The sequence below is a fragment of the Ambystoma mexicanum genome, chromosome 12 (genome assembly GCF_040938575.1).
Source record: "Ambystoma mexicanum isolate Mex_15411 chromosome 12, UKY_AmexF1_1, whole genome shotgun sequence".
NCBI lineage: Eukaryota > Metazoa > Chordata > Amphibia > Caudata > Ambystomatidae > Ambystoma > Ambystoma mexicanum.
The window spans coordinates 851,623,401-851,647,429 of record NC_090936.1 but is presented as its reverse complement, the minus strand read 5'-3'; the positions used below and the strand labels follow the sequence as shown (position 1 = coordinate 851,647,429).

General features: G+C 46.0%; 1 protein-coding gene across 2 annotated transcripts in view; it reads right to left on the bottom strand.

Annotated features, from left to right (window-relative positions):
* RLIG1 (RNA 5'-phosphate and 3'-OH ligase 1) overlaps positions 1-24,029 on the bottom strand; it is a 493,483-nt gene that overhangs the window by 74,477 nt on the left and 394,977 nt on the right. For both annotated transcript variants that reach the window (XM_069629330.1, XM_069629329.1), the window contains exon 6: positions 19,921-20,090. In XM_069629330.1, the coding sequence (XP_069485431.1) occupies positions 19,921-20,090 (170 nt within the window). The remainder of the gene's footprint in view (positions 1-19,920; positions 20,091-24,029) is intronic.

Sequence of the window (24,029 nt, the reverse complement as noted above, 5' to 3'; positions counted from 1 at the left end):
GGGAGGATTTCTTGCCGGAGGCCTATGGACAGGGCTAGGCACCAGAGTAGCTGGTAGTCTCTGCTGCATCTCCGACACCAAGGTGTGGAGGGTCGTAAGAACGTGCAGACATGTCCCTAGGCCCCGGCTGGGGTGCAAGAAGAACAGCTGTTCACGGATCCGGACAGAAACACCTTGGAGGGGCAGATGGCTGATCCTCCTGGGACATAGGGCTGAGGCCTCCTTCGGGATCAGGGTAGTAGTCCTCAGGCAAGTGCTGGTCATCCGTCAGAGCTCATATAAATGTGAGGGGATCTCCACAGAAACCCCACTGGCACCCCTTGGGACAGCCTCACAGGCCTATGCAGAAAGTCCATTGGTGGTAGCAGCTCCCTCAATCTACCCAAATCCTTGCTGAAGGATGTGACAATGGGTCTCTGCGCCGTGGGAGGCACCTCTGTGGTAGTTGGCCGCGGAGGCAGAGCCACCACAGGACCACAAACTCTTTACCTCACATACCAACATACTAAAACATGGCTTTTTAGTCAAGACACCAAACAGAATAACCGTCATCTGTAAGTAACCTGACTTCTGTAATGGACTGACCGTAGTTACCTTCCACTAAACTCTATTGCCCCACCACTACGTGCTCTGCACTGGATTACAACAAGCTATCTGCCCCCCTCACTGCACCCATAACATTCCTATCTATGAAAATGCAACTGCCTCCTCACTCTGTTCTGTATAACTCCCACACACTTTAGACTTAATCGGTATATCTAAGTATTACCTGTAACAACAGCCCCTAGTTTGTAACACTTGCAACCACTTTCTTTGTCTGCATGACCTGTAACCATTTTCGTAAGACTGTATGCCTGTAACCGCATTCTCTAAGTATGCATAACTGTAACCTATCTCTTAAGCTTGTACTACTTGGAACCATAGTCTTACTACTTGCAACCACATTCTTTAAGTATGCACATCTGTAACCAATCCCTTAAACTAGTACTACTTGTAACCATATTCGTAAGATTTGCACCGAGATGCCCGCGGGCTAGGCGCGCAATACAAATGTAATAATAAAATAAAATAAATACATACCAGCTCAATACTCTTCAACCTACTTTATAGACCACCTGGACCCATAGGCTCCTTCGAGGATGACCTAACTCACCTCCTCAATGCCAACCTCAAACCAACATTTAAAATCATTCTCCTAGGTGACCTGAACCTGGACCTGAACCGGAACGACCCCACAGACCGTAGAGCCGCTTCACTAGCGAGTGCGTTAAAAGGATTAGGCTTCACACTTCGGAAAAACCCACCCACACACACACACCAAAGGCTGCACCTTGAACTGGCTGCGAGATTTAAACTGCATGGTTAACATCACAGATGGCTCTCCTTGCCCCTGGTCAGACCATTACGTAGAGAGTACTGGCATCCCATTACCCTGGGACAATCGACCCGGCGGCATCTTGGTGCCCCCCACCTGGGTCAGAAGTGCCCTAAAAATCTCCAGAGATAGTATCTCGCCAACCTCCACACAGACCACTGTATACTCTGGGCAGATAACCCAGAAGCGCGGGCTGACCTCTACCAAAAGACACTAGAAAGCGCTGTGGACATAGCGCTCTCCCATGCTAACACCTGGTTCACAGGTGACCTCCAAAATCTGAGAGCTAAGAAGCAGCAGGCGGAAGCTTTCTTGGAAGAAACACCAAACACACTCCCATAAGGATATGTTTTTTTTTCAAACCAACATTTTATTAGGCATTTCACAAGCTTTGACACAAACATCAGAATAGCATAATATAGGTATACAGTACACCAAAATAGGGCATTCAAAGGACATTCAAAGGGGGGACTCTCTCACTGGGGAACAGTCCTGGGGCACTCGAATCCTGTCCGGGGGATTAGGGCTTTGTGGTAGCCTTTTCCACCTCCCCCACCATTCCATTGTAGCCAGCAGGTTAGTGGAGGCCTTCGGGTAAGTCCCAGGAACTTTTATGCATAGTCCATAAACGGGCCCCACGTGTTTCGAATGGAGTTCAGATTTCCTGAACGGATTGCTGTGACCTTTTCTGCCACAACAGTGTCCCAACATTTCGACCACCATAATTGGATTGAGGGGCCCTCTGGGTTTTTCCAAAGTCTGGCCAGGGCAATCTTGGCTGCCGCCAGGAGGCGAGTGCACAAGTGCGCTATTTCCATAAGGCTGTGTTTAAGTCCGTAGCCAAGTCCTACAGACTAGCCATCACCCAGGTCAAGGCCACCTCCTACAAGGAAAGAATTGCAAGAGCTAACTCAAACAGGAAGGAGCTCTTCTCCATCCTTAAGGAACTGGAACCCAGAGCATCTACCCCCCCATCCCCCATGTACTTTCAAAGACTACACCTAGTGTGCTAATATCCAAGAGGCCCTCCTAACAAAAGTAGCCACACTTCATAAACAAATTGCAATCAAACAGGCTTCCATCAAAACCCAGCCGCCCACATTGCCACAACCGAACACGTGAACCAATACACCTTCAACTTCCGCCAGGTATCTGAAAACGGAGTGCGTTCCATCCTCAAAGTCTAAAACCATCAAGATGTAAAGGAGACATTTGCCCACCTCTGTCATTAAAGAGTGCGCTGGAATGCTTATCCCTTTCATCACCAATTTCATCAATGCATCCTTCTCCTCAAGTACAGTTCCCACCTCACTGAAGGAAGCCTGACCTTCCCACTTAAAAAAAACACTTGCTTGACCCGGCCATGCCGAATAACTACCGTCCCATCATGACAGTCCCATTCCTGCTTAAGATCTTAGACCGAGATGCCCATCTTCAAATCCAGCACTACCTAGAAATCAACCAGTTAGTTGGATTACACCAATCGGGCTTCAGACCAGGTCATGGGATTGAATCAGCCCTGTTAGAACTAATAAATCAACTGGACACCATCAGAGATGAAGGTAAGCCTGCACTCCTTCTCCTATTAGATCTCTCCGCTGCCTTGGACCTGGTCGACCACAATATTCTCTGCCAGCACCTGACCTTAGCAGCCACCTTTTTGGACAAAACCATGTCATAGGTAGCCTCCTCCTTGACTGATAGGACAATATGAGTCTTCTTTGAAACCACCTGCACTTCCCCATCTCCTGCGGAGTAACTCCAGGCTCCCGTGTTTCTGCTACACTCTACAACATATTTACAAAACCCCTATTCGACCTCCTGGATTCCTTCGGCATCTCCTACACTAATTATGCCAATGATATGCAAATTCTCCTACCCCTCACTGGACACTACCTAAATGACTCCCCATTACCTCAACTCAATCTACACTGTGATACAGGCTTGGATGGCGACCAATGTCCTTTGTCTAAACGATGATGAGACTGAGATCTTAATGGTCGGGCCACCTTCAGTCCTAAGAACCCCTCCCTCCACCCAATATGCTAACTTCAACATAGACAATCTCCAGATACCAGTCACCACCTCGGTAAAGACCCTATGATTTTACCTAGATTCCTCACACTCCCTGACTCACCAGGTCAACGCCATCGCAACATCAGCTGCCTAAACGACGAAGATCATCAATGCGGATAGACCATTCCTCCCCCCTGCCAACTGCCTCACCATCGCACAAGCTGTAGTGGGAGCCAGACTGAATTATTGTAATGCCCTCTTTGCTGGTACTCCCTCAGACAACATTCGCAAATTACAAGTGATCCAGAATAACGCCATCCGGGCGGCTCTCAACATCCCTAAAAGAGCACATTTCTGAAGCAAGAAGGAATGCCCACTGGCTCCCAATCAAGGAAAGGATTATCTTTAAAACACTGTCGATCACACACTGATGCCCATCGAACTCAGCCCCACCGTACCTTGCCCAAAGATTTGTTAAAGCCCAGTCTGCCAGAACCATCAGAAGAGCTTACATTGACAGACTTCAATGGAACTCTCTCCCTCCATAGCAGTATTGAGCCATCAGAGTTGAAAACTTGGCTCTTCAACTAGTGCCGTAGACACTTATCGATCAGTTACATTGTCTATTCTTTCCCTCCCGAATATTATGTAAGAATACCTGGTTGTAACAGCGCCTTGATGCCCCTGGGTTTTGTGCGCTTAATAAATGTAAAGATAATAATAATAATAATAATAGGAGTCGCTGTCGAAGTGATCATAGAAACCACAGTCGTCGCATGGGCCCTCTTTGCTGCAGTTATTATGATCATCGTCAGAGTCGTCGACGGGACTGTCATCCAAGCGGGCACAGACTAGGTTTTTGGATGGGTCGTGGTCGTCGACGGGGCCACCGCTGACAAAGCAGTCGTCTTGGAAGACGAGGCAGTCATCAACGAAGACAAGGTCTTGGATGACAAAGCAGTTGTCGACAGGGTCCTGAGCCTCTCCTTCGCAGTTTTGTCCTTGGAGAAGGACCCGTGCTTGGAAGGGGTAAGGAAGGGGTAAGGGTATCTTTGCGGACAGTACCCACCCCCCCAACTGGAAGGTTCACCATGGACAGAGATGGGGACGAGAAACGGGTCCTTCCTGAACTATGTCCCACACCCCTGGCAACACAAGCAGGATAAGCAGCATGGTGCTTGGCCTTCTTTTGGATCCCCTGGGAAGAGGCCTCCTCAAAGGATCTCAACCTCTTCTCAGAGAGAGCACGTTCATGGGACTGGCCGGTCCTGGACAAGGCATTATTGCGCCCAGAGGCCGAGTCAGAGGCCTTCCCCAACTTGAGCCATGCTGCCAACCTGCGAGAACAGACCTTCTTCGTCTTTGTTGGAAATACGCTGGAAATCTCGCATCCATCCTCGTTGTGGTCTGGATGCAGGCAATAAAGGCACCAGAGGTGCTGATCCTCCTGGGCCTTCCAAAACCTGAAGTGAAGCACTTGCGATGAAAACAGATCTTCCCCACTGCCAGTGTCGACGATGAAAAAAAAAAAAAAATAATAATAATGTATCCGAAAAAACTCTTAAATAGCAAAATACTTTAAGAGCAAGATGAGAGGACCTCAAACACTGAAACGTGCGGTAAAAATCTGCAGATGGCCACCAGGGGTAGAGCTTACCGAGACGAATGCCACTGGATGGGGCAGCATGACCCAAAGACAATGATTGGTTATAGAGGAGAAAAACAAGTTACTTGCCAACTGTAGCGTTATTTCGACTGGATGTTCCTCCCACGTATTCCTCATCTTAGATATTTGGTCTGCTAGCTTTGCTGCTTCGGAAAAAATGTTTCGCCAGAGGGCGCTGTGCTCGAGGCCACGGAGTCCAGGTCCCTCGACGGTTACCGCCACGTCATCTGCTGTATAAAGGGCTCGAGCCGCGCACGTTGGTCTCAGTTCTGTTTTTTCTGTGTTAGTGGTCGCATCAGTTGCATCAGGCATTGGAGGATGTCAGGCTCTTAAGGAAGTTCAAGTGCAAGAAGCGTAAGAACTGTACGGAGGGAAAGGCTGGGAGGGTCGATGAGGAATACGTGGGAGGAACATCCAGTCGAAAGAACGTTACAGTTGGTAAGTAACTTGTTCTTCAAATGGATTGTGTCCTCCCATGTATTCCTCATCTTAGATAGACTCCCACAGCAGTTGGAATTTGGAGGAGGGAGTACCAGAGTATTTAGTCATGGACTGAATGAAGGACGGCCTTTGCAAAAAGGCCTCCTTGGTAAGAAGTAGAGTCTAAAGAGTAATGTTTTACAAATGTGTGCATCGATGACCAGGTGGCCGCTGCACAAATGTCTTGCACCGGAACACCCCTCTGAAAAGCTGTAGTAGTTGCTATGCCCCTGGTTGAATGAGCCCTTAGTCCATCTGGAGGCTCCTTCCCAGCCAATCTGTAACACTCAGATATTGCCAGAATTATCCATCTGGATACAGTTTGTTTGGACACTCCAAGGCCCAATTGGTGTCCAGTGTAACTGACAAACAGTTGGTCAGTTCGTCGAAATCTTTCTAGTCTAGAGATATAGATGCTGAGAGCCCTTTTAGGGTCTAGCCTGTGGAATCTTTCCTCCTCTTTACTAACGTGCGGAGGAGGGTAAAAGGAAGGTAGAGTAATTTTTTGTGACAGGTGGAAATTTGAAACTATTTTAGGTAAGAAAGAAGGCTTGACTTTCAGAATGACCTTATCCCTGTGGAAAATGGTGTGAGGAGGCCTGCAAGAGAGCGCCTGCAACTCACTCACCCTGCGGGTCGATGTTAAAGCCACTAGAAAAATAGTTTTCCAATTTAAGAGTCTTGGAGGACAAGAATGCAAAGGCTCAAAGGGAGCACATATGAGAAATGTTTAAAATAAATTTAAGTCCCAGATAGGAACTTGAAAAGGTGTTGGAGGAAACACATTCGTTAGCCCTTTAAGAAATTGAACAACTAAAAGGCATTTTAAAATAAGAAACTTCTTCGGAGGAGCGCTTGAAGATAGATAGCGCTGCTAAATATCCTTTAATAGTGCCAACTTGGAGCCCCGAGTTGGCCAGATGTAACAGAAAGGAAAGCACCATAGGAGTGCCACATTGAAAAGGATCCACATCCTTATCCCTGCACCAGTTACTGAATTTCTTCCGACACGACACCGGTACAAGGATTTTGTTGCTGGCGTTGTCCGGTAGGTACCAATCCTTATACCTCAGCCTCGCAGAAGCCATGCATGAAGGCTGAGAGTTTTGACCTCTGGATGGAGAACCCAACCTTTCTCTTGTGAGAGAAGATCTTCTCTTTGTGGAAGACGAATTGGAAGGCAGATGGACATGTCCAGAAGGTCCGGTTACCACGTTCTCCTGGCCCAATCCGGGGCAATGAGGATCATGGCTTTCCTGAACTTTCTCAACCTCCCGATTACTTGAGGAATCACAGGGACTTTAGGAAATGCATACATGAGTGGAAATACCCAGTCCACTACAAACGCGTCCCCTAAAGCTCCTCTTGAGGGAAATTCCCTTGAGCAGTATAGTTCGCACTTCCGGTTGGTCCCGGTCGCGAACAGGTCCACTTGAGGGGTTCCCCAAAGGGACGAAGATCTCTAGAAGGACTTACTGAGCTAGTTCCCACTCGTGGGAGACTGTACCCTGCCTGCTCAGAGCACCCGCCGCCGTGTTTTTCTCTCAGGCTAGGTGAACTGCCGATAGAGAGATTCCTTTTTGCATTGCCTAGAACCAGAGCTGCATTGCCTCTCTGCACAGTGGAAGTGCTCCTAGGCCTGCTCTTTTGATGAGGTAGTACATGGCCACTGTGTTGTCAGTCATTATCAGGACATTCTTTCCTCGTACAGAGGGCAGAAAGGCCTTCAGCGCTAGTTTCATTGCCCTGAGCTTCAAAAGGTTGATGTGTAGTTTTGACTCCGGTGGAAACCAATGACCGCTGATTGTCAGATCGTTGGTGTGGGCTCCCCACCCCGTGAGTGAGGAGTCCGTCACTAACGTTCTCTCCGGCCATGATTGCCAAAAAGGTTCTCCCTTGAGGATGTTTTCCTTGCAAGCCCACCATAGAAGATCTTGTGCCACTCTGGCCTGGACTTGCAGAAGATCTGACATCTCCCCCGCAAATTGGGACCATTGAGTACTGAGTGCCCATTGAAGGGATCCCATCCTCAATCTGGCCTCTGGCACCAAAAAAATGCAGGGTGCCATGAGGCCTAGCAACCTTAGAAAATCGAAGGCCGGCAGATGTTGGGCATCTTGAAATTTTGTTACCATCTGCGGAATGTGGTGAGCTCTCTCCTCGGGAGGCGAGGCTTTCCCTGAGGTCGTATCCAGGACAGCACCAATGAATTGGAGTCTTTGGCTTGGAATCATTTGTGACTTCTTGTAAATGAGGGAGAAGTCCAACTTGTGTACGAAGCGACAGGTCATGGCTAGATGTTTCCGGGCTGGTCTGGATGAACTTGCCCTAATCAGCCAATCGACCCGGTAAGGGTAGAAGTGAATTCCCTCCCTCCTGAGACTCGCTGCCACTACCGCTATCAGCTTGGTGAAAACCTTTGGGGCGGAGATCAGCCCAAATGGCAGAACTCGAAACTGATAGTGAGATCTCCCAACTGCGAACCTCAGGTACTTTCTGTGCTTGAGATGGATCGGCACATGGAAGTAAGCATCCTGAAGGTCCAATGAAACCAGCCAGTCCTGAAGTGGAAGAGCCTGAAGGATCTGAGAAAGGGTCACCATCTTGAACTTGTCCTTCCGGAGGAATTTGTTCAAATTTCTTAAGTCCAAGATGGGTCTCAATCCTCTGTCCTTTTTGGGGATGAGAAAATGAGGGGAGTACCAACCCTTGTTCCTCTCTGCTACAGGTACACGTTCTATTGCACCTTTCTCCAGCAGGGTTGAAATCTCCTGCACAAGGAGCGGGTCTGGAATTTTGACAGAGGTGGCTCATGGTGGATGATCTTGAGGTCTTTGATGAAAAGGAAGGCAGTAATCATGGGTCACTATCTCTAGCGCCCAGGCATCTTATGTAATGCCCCGCCATTTGTTCAGATACCGAGTGATCCTGCCTCCCACGGGGTCTTGTGGGTGAAGACCTCAGAGTGGCTTTGCAGCGGCTGCAGAAGCAGATGAGGAGGAAATAGCCGCTGCTGAGGCTGATCTAGCACCTTTCCCTCTTCCACCACGAGGGGGGTCTTCTCTGTTGACCTCTTTGACTGGCCTGCCCCTTCCCTCTTCCAAAAGAGAAGTAGAAACGAAAGGGACGGTTCCTCCAGAAAGATGACCCCGAGTAGGAATGTTGTTAAGGCTGTTTTATAGCGGTGCTGAGTGATTTAGCTGCTGCTTTCGTGGTCGGCAGCTTCTCCAAACTCTCGTCCGCCTTGCTGCCGAACAGCCTCAAGCCGTAAAAGGGCATACTGAGTAACCTGGAAGGCACATCAGATGCAAAACCAGATTTCCTCAGCCAAGCAAATCTGTGTAGGACCGTGCTAGACGTCATGGACCTGCTCACGCCATCAGCAGTGCCCAGTCCTGACTGGAGGCACTCCTCCATAGCCTCCTTTCCATCTTTTACTATCACCAGGAAACCATCACATGTGTTACACAGCACCCTCAGTGCAGTGATACAGGGGTGTCGTAGCGACCCCCAAACATAGACTCCATACCCTGGGACTGACTACTGTCTCCCAGGGCATGTAAAGTCCCCATTGACTTTACTAGTCGAACCCTACGAACTAAACCAGTACAACCCATCTTACTATGGAGGTACTGGAAGGGGTTAATAGTTTTTCCCTTATGTTCATTTTCGAGAGGGTACCCTACAGTCCCTCTCTCAAAAGTTTCTGGCTGGTAGCAGTGGTTACTACCATAAATATTCAACCGTGAATATTTCCCTATGGGATTTTCCCATTGTTCGAGGCTACCACTTTTTCTGACAACCTCCAACATACCGCCAGTACATTTTAATATTAACTTTGCTCTGGTAGGTTTTATTTGTCAGAACTTTAATATAACTTCTTTCTCGTGTCTTTCTCTACACTCCTAACCCATGTCGGGGATCCTTTGTTCGTCCGTTTGGCGGGCTTCCACCAAGAATCCCTCCTTTCGGCGCCACGGAGTCTGGGGTGGGTCCATTGTGTGGGAGGGGGAGTAAGACCCCGGGACAGGGTTGCCTCAGCAACCCATGTTGCACTCTATCCTGATAGGCTGGAGGGTCTCCCGCCAAGATGACCACACCACTGTGTGAGTGACAGCTAGGCTGTATGAATGGGGATCTTTTTGCATAAAAGCAGGGTCCTGAGGACTGGAAGAGCAAGACGTCACCACTGGAACTAAGAAGCCGAAGATGAGAGAAGCCAAAGACATCTGCAATGACTGAACCACCGGTGAAACCCTGCTGCAGCATCTCACTACTTTTATCCACACGATGAGAGAAGATCTTCACTTGCAAGAGCGTTCTTCCCTTGATCTGGTGGGGCCAACCAGTTTGCCAATCGCCTTTCCGGACCTCCCTTGGTCGAATCTCCCACACCCTGTACTCGGAGGCCGGATAGCCAGGCACCAGTCCACCCGGACCGCGATTTAAGGGAGCGTACCTTTTATTCGTCGGGCAGCACCGCGGCTGGTTTCCTCCCTGGGTGGTGCAGTAACTTGAACCTTCCTCCATGACGAGAGCCTCTCTTCCTCTGCTGGATCACCCGAACTGCAGGAACTACCAGGAACCACCGCCACTGCAGGAGCCACTTCTTCATTTAAATGTACATTGTTCCGCCAGGCCGCCCTTTCTTCGCGGTAGCACTAAAGGTGTTTTAAATCCTTTCCCTACCTGTTGGGTTGGCCACCCCTCTCTCTTAACATTGTCTTTTCAACTTCTGCAACCACCTTTTTCCAAATTCGTTGACCAAAGACTTGACTGCAGCTACAATAACATGTTGCTCCTGGGCCCTTGCCCTGTACCACAGGCCTACTGACTCTGGTCACATTTGTTAGATCTGCTTTCTTTAGATTGATTCTCGCTGAGAACTGTGTTGGTGCACGTATTTCTTTTAACTACACTTTCCTTCCCATTCTTAAACATTGTGAAATGCCATTTTGCTCAGTTTTCATTTTAAGTATTGCCTATACTGATGCACTGTCTTGCTGAACTGGTTCACAACCTGATGGGAAGTGTTGCTAGGGTGTATAAGAAACTATTTCTAGATAATTTGTGTTTCCCCTCCCTTGTGAGGAATTGTTAGAGTACCCCTTGTGTGTACTTGTCACTGTGCCGTTTTGCTCAGTTTTCACTCTGGTTCACTTGGTCTACAATTTAACTTGGGAGAGTGTATATTTTTCCTTTGACTTAATTTAACTTGCTTGATGACTGCGATACATGTGTTTTCTTAAAAGTGTATAAAATAAATATAGAACTACTTTTGAATACAAAGCGTTGGTCAGTGTTTCTTTGTTCCATAGTCTAATGGGCCTATTGTGTAAACCCTGAATACTGCTCATCTCCCTCTTGAGATAAATCTGACTGCTCAGCCACAGCTACCAACTAAATCTCTGTGGTACAGACCGATACCAAAAGGGATTTATTGCTCGCACCTGTAGTCCTAATCTGGTGTAGTGCTCCCGAAGGGAACTGCACTGGATTCTGCCTAACAGTGGCATGGAAGGATAAGCTGATTGCCTAGAGGAGGTTGCAGTTTGAATCACCAAGCTCTCAGGTGAGGGATGCTTAGACCGATATTCCGGATCTGAAGATGAAGGTCTATACTTTCCCACAAATGTTTTATTCACTGCTGGCCCAGAATCTGGCGTTTCCCAATTTGACATTACCCTTTTCTGTAGTGCTTTGTGGAAAGGAAGGATAGGGTCCCTCTGTGGCCCTTCATTAATAACATCAGTCATGTCGCCCTGGTCGTAACTAGGGGACGCTGTCTTCCACCCCAAGAAGTCGATGACCCTTCCCATGAGGTTCATATACCCAGGTTCTGCATGATCTGCAGGGTCTGGTCTTTCAAATTCTACCTCAGGGTAGGTATCCAGACCACTGGCCGACTGAAGGCAGTCATAAAGGTCAGCCATCTTGGTATTTGGATCTATTAATTCCTTAGGAACCTCTCTGGTTCCAAATATAACACCAGCTGATATCCTCATCAGAGGAGTGTTCCTCGAAGATAGAGGACATGGATATAAAAAATTCCTGCCTGGGCTGAGGATGGAACATTTTATCTGGTAAAGCCGGCGGTATTGACCTAGGTTTAGCCATAGGTATCGCTGTAGGTATTGGGATTAAAGATTTCTTCGACAAAGGCGTCGATGGGATAGGCGCTAGCTTCGACGTTTTTGAAGGAGTCTTCAAAGTCGTTGAGGAAGCCTTCGGCACTGTAGCCGAAGGTAACAATGCCATCTTGGGTAGTGGCTTCGACGTAGTCGTCGAAGGATGCGTTGAGTCGATGTTCGACTTCGATTTCGACGTCGACACCATTTTGTTCTCTGACAACCTCGATTTATGCACCCGAAGTTTTTGTTTTCTTTCATGAGGCGTCGGGGAATCTTCCTCCGAGGATGCCCTCGACTTTTTTGTCGGATTTTGCGTGTTTAGTTTTAGATCTCCCTCTGTCACTGTTGGAGTGGACAGGAGCATGCTCTTCATGCAACTTTTTTGAGGGGGTCGGGCCGCCTTCTCAAAAATGTTTAGCATAGAAGCCCTAAAGGCCTCCCATTTTTTAGGGGAATCATGCTTAGAAGGATATGAAATAAACCTTCTCTCAGGCGAGGAGGCAGAAGATCTGTGACATTGCATCTTTGATTTTTTAGATGAAGAGGAGGATTTCCTCGAGCGACTCTTCGACCTCGACCACCTCGACCCGTGTTGAGATTTTCCACTCGACCCTCCAGAGACTCTGTCTTTTCAAAGACTTCTAAGTCCTCGCCCACCGCTAGCTTACCTTGGCATTCCGTAAGAGCCTTATTCGACATCTCCTGACAGGAACCACACTCATTGACCCGATGGTCAGGGCTGAGGCACCAAAGGCAGTTGCGGTGAGGGTCGGTAATGGACATCTTCCTTCCACACTTCAGACATGTCTTAAAACCTGTCTTGGCTGTGGTAGGTGTCGAAGACGAAGACATTTTTAAGTAGAAAGAACTGAAGCGCCGTTTCGAAACACGAAGCAGAAGTGCAGAAAAACCAGAACTGAGACCAACCGGCGCAGCTGGAGCCCTTTATACGGCAGATGACGTCGGCAGTCGACCGCAACTCTCAAGGGACCTGGATTCTGTGGCCTCGAGCACAGCGCCCCCTGGCAAAAACATTTTTTCCGAAGCAGCAAAGCTGCCAGACCAAATATCTAAAATGAGGAATACGTTGGAGGACACAATCCATTCGAAATGCAGTTTTCAGGATAAAGCAAAACTGCTTTATTTTTTTACAGAGGATTCCCAGCCTGACAGGGAATATTCATGAGCATGTGAATCCATGCCAGAACCCATGCTGGAAAGTGCCAGCTCCCGAACCTCACAGGGACATTGGTCAGGGAGAAATGTAACTGTCCCTTACCAGCCTCCAGGTGTGCCTTTAAATCGGAGGAGACTTTGCTATTGGTCCAGATTCTTGCAGGGTTTAAACCCTTCTGTTAGTCAATTCAGACGCTGCCAGCCTATGTATGGATCACACCTGAGCCAAACAGATGGGTATTCCCATCCATGCGAAAGAGACGGCTAAACCAGTGGAAGGAGCAGATGGACGACCATTAGCCAGCGGACACATCACACTAAACACTGCCCCATTGCAGATGTACATTAGTCAATATAGTGAGGTGTTAACCTTTTATTTAATCCAATCAGCCCACTTATCCGTGGCATGCCCTGGTAGGTTAGACAATCTCTGCATCAATTGGAAAGCCTGCAGTCTATTCTTGGATTCTGAATATTGTTTCACCAATGACATTATAAAAGTCGAAACGCTATCCACATTGGTTACTCTCAATGCTGCAGTTCCACTGTTGTGCATCGTTTCCGTAAGGTATCACTCCTTCCAACAAGTGGTTTCCACCAAACAGGAAAGGGTGCTTTCACCCCATAAGCCAGATAATTGTGCCATCGACTTTCTACCTAATACTGAAGCTCCATTCAACCGGATGTTCATTCTGTTCCCTGCTGAAAAAAGTAGGTAATTGACACAGGCAGAATTACCTTTGTCACCTTGGCAGAAGATAACCACAGATTTTATTGTGGCCCTTCTAACAGCCATACTGTGATTTTGGTTACAGTTGATGAGTTCACCCAGATGGCTAAATTCACCCCTTTGAAAAAGACCTCCACGGACAATGAAATGAGTGGCATATTTTTGAAGGACACTTTTCGTTTACATGGGCTGCCTCAAACCATTACATCCAATCGGGCACCCCAGTACACTTTGAAATTCTTTGTGTAAAGACTTGGGAATCTGCAGTCAACTCTCATCCGGATACCATTCAGAAACAAACCGCCTCACAGAGAGAACAAGTCAGACCTTCAAAACATATTTAAGATGTTTTGTTATAGTCCCATGCGACAAGTGGTATGCACTACTTCCCACTGCAGAATTTAATAACACACTTTTTAAAGATGAGCCCTTTTTTTGTTCTTACGGGTGCCACCTCCATTGGATACCTGGAAACTCTCCTGCACTAAGGTGCCTGCGGTGGAAGGTATCTCCCGACACTTGCACAAGACACAACAATTGGCCTGGAAACACCTAAGAGCCCAGGAAGACATCAAGCGACATGCAGAGTGCAGACTTCAATTAAGGAGATCCGGTTTGGTTGTCTGCCCGACATTTACCCACACGTCTTTCTCAAACTAAGTGCTCACCCAAGTACTTTGCACCCTTTCGGATTACTAAGAAAATCAACCCTGTTGCATATAAGCTACAACTTCTAGCCAGCTGGCAAAGAATCTATCCTGTGTTTCATTCCTCTCTTGACGCTGTATGTCACGGCTCATCTCTTACACAAAATGAAGGCTCTCAACCCTCTTGCGCTCCATGGTTCGGCAATAGTATATGAAGAAGATTGCATCTGTGAATGCAGATATCATCAGGGAAGAGGAAGTGTTGAGTATCGTCCCCACTCTAGTTGCCCCCTCCCATTGCCTATTGAGTTCACACCCAAGTATGTGACGTATGAATAATAGTTGAATCAGCAAAGAGCAGCATATGGGCTCTGCCCAGTACCTATCAGTATGACAGTACCTATTAATATACCGACACCTAAGAAAACCTGGACAGTAAGGTATCCATTAAAAAAGCCATACTTACATTCTAAACAATATGACGGTTGTTTGAATAAAATACCTGAAGAAGCAAAGAAGATAATGAAGGAAGATGAATGGTGACGTCATAAGAAATCGGACTGACGCACATATAGAAGATATAATCACTTGAGAACACTGACAAGAGACGAAATATAGAGAAGATACCAAGTGACATCTTGAGGCCAAGGTGAAGAAGTTGATTTCTAGATGAAGAAACTTATGCCACATACATGATGAAGATACTTAGTTTAAATGTGTACAGATGCAAGTAACTGCAAGAGGCAAAGAAATTGTGAAGCTAGCTTATGCTTACTAGTCAATAGATTACGGCAAGCGCCAACGTTTACAAGTATTTTCCTCAAGAAGCACTGAATGCAAGTCCACTATGCATATTAGCAGAATTAAACAAAGGTTACAAAAGGCCTCAAATGAAGTGTGTTGCAGCAAAAAAATCGAGAATCAACACAGAGCAAAACTCAGCTAAGGATGACTATTCCAAGAAGCCAAGGTCCTATCTGGCTGGAATAAGCCGACATTGGATACAATTAAGGAGAAAAGAGAACAGAGGATACTGTTCAGAAAGGTCAAAGTAAGCCACAGATGTCAGAGAACTGGTAGGATTAAATCAAATATACGAAAAGACACAGAGAAAAGCAGATTTCACGGTGTCCAGTCACATGACAATGGCAGGCTGGAAGAAACTATCACACCTACGCATGGATCCCCGCCATGCCCATAGTCCTTAAAAGTTCTCAGAGCACAGAGCAGACTCAAGGCCAAACTACAAAGAAGTAATTGACACATTACTACTGAGGTGATGATTGATTCTAGCATTATTGATGGGAAGCTGGGGTGCAGACTAGTTTCTCTGCACCTAGATGTTCTTTCTGCATGCTGCTAGACGTAGGTGGAAAAGTATGAGTGGGGTTGATGCTAACCCAATCAGTGGATCGTGTAATCTAGGGTCCTATAGTGAATAGAGCCAATGGGACGTCATACTTTTAGTGACGTTCATAGTGGCCATTTTGAAGGGAGGGCTTAGTTGCCCCACCCGACATTGATTTTCCAATCCCCTCTATCCGTTACCATATACAGATATAGTACCTATGTTAAGTTACCTTCCTATTACCAATCACGTTGCATGTTAGGTTTTTAAGATTGCCACGTAGAATGACGTTAGTACGTGCGCAGGTTGTACGTCAGCAATGACGAATCTTTGTTATAAATAGTGTTTTTTCTGACAGTAAAGAGAGCTAGAAGATCGAGCGATTGCTGATGATCATTGTACTCCCTGTTTTATGAACCTGTCATTAAACAGACTCACTTTGCCAAACTATTGAGTTGTCTTAATTATTTGATGCGCAAGTATGAATCTGCATCCCCATCTATCTCGAGGGTACTGCTACTCATCTTAAATGGCTGTTTGGAGATCATCCAGTCCAGGGGTGTTCGACAATACCTTATAAAATGGCTTGGGGGCGGGTAGTGCATGATGTCAGGAATCACTGCCAAGGCCCAATGTCCTGGTCTATGGCAACATTTGTGGCTATCGCGACCAAAAGCAAGATTGCGCCTGAAAACATCTTGACGCAACGTACACACTGTCGCACATCCATGACGTAAATCAGGAAGCCACGGATGAGCAGAACGATCTGAAGTACCAAATATACACCGGAGTGCTCGGTAAGTCGGTGCATCACAAGCCATCCGTTTGCTATGACGATGTGTTTCTCTTACTTTACCACTACCTACTTCTCTCCTCGATTCCTTTCTCACCTGGTTTGCTTGCAGCTCTTGCTCCGCGCATCCTATTTTTTGCCTGTTCTGCCAAGCTCCTCATTCTCTGTTGCATTCTGCTTTCTTCTCCTTAACCATTGCGAGCATTAAGCACCACTGGTCCCACTAATGCTTTTTGCAGTTGTTGTGAATACCTCCTGGATCCTTTCTACGGACGAATCTACTCATCTGCCACAAAGACATGGGAAACATCTGGCAGGTTTCTTCGTCCTATCTTGGTCTTTTTTTCCCTGCCTTCTGGGTCTACGCCTCTGCGACAGGACCAAGACATTTTTACCATAACAGAAGGACACGGTGGCTGGCGAGGGGGAGACGTCTGTTGCTACAAACATCTCTCAGCAGTAAGGTAAGGCAGGATGCCGACACATTGATTGTCCCCCAGTTGCACTGTTGCCCCAACTTCCAAAGGTTTGCTGTGTGAATGGTGGTGTAGCATAAGAGTGGGATATTGTCCATGAAAAAGGCTGCAAGCAGATGTTGCTCTGCACCTTTTATATTGTAAACCTGAGACTTTACCCTAACGTTTTCAGTGTCATTTTCTTCCTTTTCAAAGGCCTCTTTGACGTTTTGCCAAAAAGGAGAGAGTATTCGAAGGGTTTGTTAATGTGTGGCCTGCGTTTGAGGGCAAAACCGTATACCAGTTTGCCAAGCAAGCCTCGTTATAAGAATTGCCAATTGCAACTAGGTGCCTTGCCATCTCTGTGGTATCTTCAGCACTCTTGATTAAGAGATTAGCTGAGAGTCGACCCACATCGACAAATGTCTGATCCCCTTTCCTGTAAAGAGGCTGGCATGCCCTTGATGAGGAAGTTCAGGTCGTCCCAACGTACTATATTCCATCTACCCATTAATGCTGTCGCTTTATGTTGGATTATGTTTCCATATTGTATATACTGCGGATGGATCCTCAACAGTTACTTCATGACCTTGAAGTACAAACAAAAAAGGAGTTTCATAAGTTTTATAAATTGTTGCAAATCGAGTTCATGCTTCATTTCCATTGGATGTTCGTTCCAGATTTTAGGTATAACTAGAGAGAAACATCAAGAGGAGAGATCGATATGGACTGTATAAGGTGTTGGTAATACTTACACTGTAGGCGGCTGAGTATGCTCAGTTTGCTGTGTAAGGCATAACATTTCTTTTTTTTTAGACTTTCCCTGTCTGTAGTATTTATGAATATATTGGGGCAGTACCTCTTTCTTGCTGTAGTGACTAATAGGAAATCTGGAGAGGGGTGCTCCTGAATAACCTGGGCCTGATGATTCTATTTTATTCTATCCTCATATTAACCACCCTTGTGGAAGCTATTTTCTGAAGGACATGTACATCTGTGTTTCTACTGAATTTAAAAGAGTAACACAGTGAGCAATTAATGTCTGCTCCATTAGGATGTCCTCTATAAAATATGTCTCTTCCTCAGCTACTCAAATCTTTATAGAGAAGCTGGTTGCAGCTCTTTTCAACAGACTAATTCTCAATTTGGGAATTAGCGATGGGAGGCTTAATGTTCTGTTGGGGCACCATTGGATAAGTGGGTTTTCCCTTTTGTTATTGCCACTTGTGCACGTATGGAGGCAAGGAAGGAGCACCACCATCCTCTGTTTCCTCTTGCATACCCTCCTCTTAATGAGTATCATGATCTTAAGTCTCTAAATTTGCACTTGCTACTAGCCAATTGTGAATGAAAAATGACAGTTGACGAGTAAGAAATGGTGTATGATGTGCATACAGAGAAAATGAGGGGGCGAGTGCATTTTTATGTCAAGCTCTAAGCTTGCAACTTGACATTGTTAACCCATATAATATGCTTCAGAGGGTAAAAACGAGCGTAACCCTTTTTCCTAAAGCACTCAAGTAAGGGTGTGTAGAGACTGTACAGACTGCAATATCATAGGCTGTAACTTTAGAGCCAACGCTACTGGCAATTTAAAGGTATGGATGTGTGACGTGGTGTGCAAGGGGGTGGGCTTCAATTTGCTCCTTGAGAAATATACACCCCTGGGGTCAAATGTTTAGCACTTGTATCTGCTGAACATGTAACCTGTTGATGTGTTTAAGGCATTTAAGGTGTGTGTAGTGGACAAGCGCAATTTGCCCGGCCTTACCCTTCAATCTTTAAAGGACTTGGGTTTGAATTATTATTATTTTTTTTTTTTTTTTTTTTTTTTTTTTTTTAATCGGACGAGCACTTATCCTTGGTTTGGCCTCTTGGAAGGTAATGGTGCCACACCCTATGGGGGCCCCTTGTAAGGGAATTTAGAATTATATTTGGGGCATCATTTAAAAGGTGCGTTTGTCCACTAGGTGAGCGCAACCTAGGACAACCAACACATGTAAAAGTATGGGGATGTCAAGTCATTCTTAATGTCGTGTATGAGGAGACCCCTCCTCCACACTGCACTATTGTATGGTGAGCGCAGGGCGAAGTCTGACCGAGTTGAATCATCTTTCGATGCTGATTATGGGTGTCGTTCTTTCTTTCTTTCCAATTATCGAATGCGTGGGCAGACCCACGCAGGAGCTTCCCCATCCAAAAGGATGATGTGCACCTACCCCACCAATCTTACACACAGCCCTCACATTCTCATAACTCCTCCCACCGCCCCGTCTGCCCCACATAATCTAGCAACACACTGCTCCTCTCCCTGCCTCTCACCCCGACTCTCCCAGCAAAGCCTTCCCACTCAGTTCAGCCACTCCCAGCGCAGACAACCGAACCCTCATCAACTCTCTCTCCTCAACATGCCTCTCACACGCAAGCAAAAATGTCCCACAGTGTCAGGCGCCACACACACCGCACAGTCCCTCGACTCACGCTTCCCCACTCGAAACAGACTGTCATTCAACCCCACATACCCTATCCTCAACCGGTTCAGCATCACCTCCTCCCTCCTCCTCCATTGCAGGTTAGTGCTAATGTGACAAGAAGGCCCCTATAGACACAATTTTACTTTGTATGTAAAGAGCGTTCAATACTCTGGACCAACCACTAGATGGTGGCCAATGCAAAGCAAGCACGTCTCAACAGATTAACAAGCTTCAGAAACGGTTCAACTTGTTTTGAAAGACTCATTTCAGTCTGTATTTTGTTCGTGCACTTTTTGTAGACCTGAATTGGACCATTACTTTTTTGCTGTTGTGTGCTACCCCAATACGACCCCCGTACTTCACAACCCCAGCCCCTGCATACACATATATGTGTATATTTACATGGTCGATTCGACCAATTCCGAACAAACAAAATTCAAACTTTCCATTGAAAGTCTTTTAAAACACGCATTATATTGGGAAACATATGTATACATGCCAAAGGAATAAATATGTCATTTTTACACACACAAATGTAAAGAATAAATACTATCGAGCCAACAATTGTAAATCATTGCAATGTTTTTGTTGCATTTTATACCAAATTGTATAATACAGACATCTCTTACCTTCACTAACCCACCATTCTTGCAATGCCATACTATTCCTTCAATCCTGGCCTCTTTGCAGCTTTCAAACCATGAAAGGAGGTCACTATGTCTTAGCTTCGGTAGATTCTTTATTGGAAATATTCCGTGTGGTACCAGAAAGTGCACAGGATATTTTTTACTTCCTAAACCTTAATTTAAAAACGACATATGTTAAGGGAATAAGATTTTGAATATAAATATACAGTATTGGAAACAATTATAGGAAACCTCGTAATTGCGAGTACTTTCCGTCAGTTGCAGAGAAAGGTTTCTGGATATCTGCACGCCAGTTTTCCAATTGGGAGACTGGGGAGTCGATACACAACTTTGGCAAGAGGAGGCAAGGGCAGGAACCTAACAAGGTTTATATTGAAGGCTTTATCACAATAGTCAATACAAAATAAGGCTTTCAAAACATGAATTAACGACAGACTAAATACCTTGCAATGCATGCATAAGAACTGCTAGATGGGGAGAAGGGACCAAAAATTAACCACATAAAACAACTTTCAAAAGGTGCAGAACAGGGATGCCCCAACTTGACAAGTATATCAAAAAAGGTAGCAGGCGCTCCTCTCCAGAAAGAACATGGCATGATAACCTGTTCTGAGATGAGAGTTTGCAGCAACTTGACAAGGCCTAAAATCTGGGATTGAGCATCAAGGTCTTTAGTTAAAAGCAAATAAAATGGTAACAAAGTAGGCTATATTGGGTCTTATACATTTCACATGAAGCAAACAGTGCCATTGACTGCATAAGGCCACGAGCGTTGGCCTACTGAGTATTAGGCCTCTTGACTCTGACAAGGGATTTGACTAATTGAAGTGGCGCTTTGTGTGACCTTGAGAGAATCGATTTCGGGCTGGCATAACGTAGGCTTCTCATCAAACCACCACTTTTAACTCTCCTCTTTGTGCTAGAGTGCCTGTATGAGAAGGATATGGAGGAAGCCGCTGGTGGAAGGGTTTTGTTAGCCATGGCGTAAAGGGTTTCCATATTGTTCTATTCGGATCTCTTGTTATACGAGAGATCTCCAATTCTCATTGAGGGCCGAGTGTGATGGATTGAATCAGGGAAGCAAGTTTAAAATGAAGTGGGTCAAATGGAGACAATTTCCAGTGATGATTGAAAATAGAGCCATTAGAAGTAGAACTCCTTTGGTAGTTCAGCAACATACTTTTAGGTGTTTGGGGCTGCAGGTTGGGAGAGATGACCAGACCTTCCAAGAGACCAATCTGATTCCAGCCTTCAGGTGGTTTGCATCAGATGCCACACAGCAGGAACTACACCCCCCAAAGCTAACTAGGAAAGTTGCACAATACAAGATTGTATCCTTTTCAAGGTTTCCGAACATGGTTTTAGCTCCCCAGGGAAAACAAGGTTGGAGGAATTTAAAAGGATGGATGGGTTAATATGGTAGCGGATCTGGCAAGACATGCTCTGGATGTTGCCATCATGAAATTAAATGAAATGGTATTTAATTTATATCGCGATCATACACAAGTGTTTCAGAGTGCGACCAGGCAAAGGGAGGGGAACAGGGTAGGACAAAACAACGATCTTACTAGACCCAGTGACATTCAGAGTGTGCAAGTGCATGGGAAAGGGAAAGGGGAAAGTGCAGGAAGGGGGTGATGTGGAAAGTGCAGAGGAGAGAACAGAATAAATAAGAATAAGTAAAATAAATAAATAAGCGATAAACAGTGGTAGTGCAGCCAGCAAGTGGCAAATGCTAGGATAGTGCAGAGGAAAAGTGTGTGGGGGACTGTATGGGTACAGATACAGACCCCAGTGCAAGTGGTGGACCCCAAGGCAATGCATGGGGGTGGCAGGGTGAGCAGGTACATGGGCCTGAAGGACAGAGGGTGGCCAGGTACACAGTGCCAAGAGAGAACAGATCAGCAGGGGAGAAGAGGGGAAACGGCAGAGCCGAAGAGGAAGGTCTTGAGGTGCTTCCGGAAACAGAGATGGTTCTCATCAAGTTTCAAGGTGGCAGGGAGGTTGTTCCAAAGGGAGTCCCCAGCCGAAGACGGATCTACCCCCGGCATGTTTCTTTGAAAAGCGACGGACCCTAAGGGAGTTAGAAGTAGAGGAGCGAAGGACTAGAGAGGGACCGTATTTACGGAGGGAGAGTTGAAGGTATTTTGGACCCAGGCCCCAGAAAGCCTTGTGGACAATGCAGAGGGTTTTAAATGTAATCCTTGCATCCACTGGGAGCCAATGGAGAGATTTCAGAGCTGGAGAGATACGATCCCAGGGCTGTAGGCCAAGGAAATGTCTTGAAGTCCTGTTCTGGATCAGTTGTAAAGGTCAGAGAGTGGAGGTAGGTAGATTTAAAAAAAAGAGGCTGTTAGAGTAGACCAATCTAGAGAGAACCAGAGATTGGGAGATCATGGCACTGTAGAACTCAGTATGTGAGGGTCGTCTAGGGCTGCCCAACATTCGTTGTGTCTTGGGGCAGTCTAGGAATGGGAATTCGAGAGTGTGACTCACAATGTGGTACTACTCAAATTGAATGTTTTTTGAAAAACGGGGACACAGAGGATGCTATATTGAAATAGGAGCAAAACAGACTCTATAGGGAACAAAGGCAGTGGGTGACACCTGTGTTGTGATGTGCTTTCTAACTGCTCGATCTTGCCTGCCTCTATGCATGATGTCATGAGAGTTCTGTGTGTGTCAAATGCTGTGCGAGTGGCCTATTGAGTGTTCAATGTATGACAGTTGGAGAAAGGATGGCTGAGTGAGAGGATGTGCCAGTTGATATACCTTTACATAACTTGCGTGAGTGTTTCTACTTACCTGCACCGTACCCAGTACTTCTAACTGCAAGAACAAAAGACCGCTCCTTTTGTATTTGAGGCTCCTGGCTTCCTTAGATGATGGCCTATCTTAACACAGGCGATAAGGTGAACCAGCAACTGCCTATGCTGTGCTGATGGGGGAGAGTGAGTGCCATCCAAACCTCCCCTAACCTAACATCTACCCCCTCCTGCTACATGAGTGCCAGCCTCCTGGGAGTGTAGCTGTCATCCTGCTGCCCATGCATGTCCGACAGCCTGCCTACCAGCTAGTCTGCATAGATTTGGCATGACCGGTTCCCTTAATGCAATCAATGCTGCTGGGGTATCCGCAAATGCTGCGTCTGCTATTCTACCAAGCGTGTTAGTTGGCTCCGAGTATGACCGTTCTTTCTGCTTGACCTGCCCAGTTGATGAATTAGCTCTGTGGTGACTGGCACCATGCAGCATAAGCACCCTGCAGCTTTGCTGGGTTAGGTGCAGGTATGTACCTGCTCCACCACTGCTTGCTCCTACAGTGTTGAGAGCCCATTTGTTTTTGTAGCCACCATGGAGTGTTAAGCGACTTCAATTCAGTACTCCAACTAAGTCAGTGCCTAGTCTGGGATGCCCAATGAAAGCCCTTATTTATATATTTTTATGGCAAGTTCATAGATCTGGATGATAAACCCTTGTATAACACCCCTCTCTTTGAATCCCCCTGACCTCACTGAGCCAATAATTAGGTTTGTTTTGCAAATTAAAAGATTTATTGAAAAATTAAACAAGATATATGTCACACTTTTATGAATAAATTAATATTCGATAGCACACTTATGAATATGACAGTGATCAACAATGGATAATATTACACTAGCACACTTTTGTAATCACTTAAGAGTTGGTATACAGAGGATAAAGTAGCTGAGAATTCTTTTATGGGTTCAAGGAAATGCAATGATGGAAAAGAATGCAGAACAGAAATAACTGAGATGGTTTCCACAAGAGATAATATGATCATGATCACTTTTTCTTTTGACAATTCCCTCCCCCCTATGCAATATAAGGAGATGGAAGGAGAACACACAAATTTCAGGAATACAATCGAATGCAATACCAATTCCGTTCCCCCCTAGCAAGCTTAGAGCCGGTATGCTTTTAAAACATGCAGAAATACTTTTAATGTGATTTACAATGAAGTGAAAATATGCTAAAAATGATTTTAATTCCCTATAGGAGATTCAGGGCAGGTGATAGCTACTTAGGATTGGTTCAGGTCAACACTATCAGTGATTCATGAGGGATTAT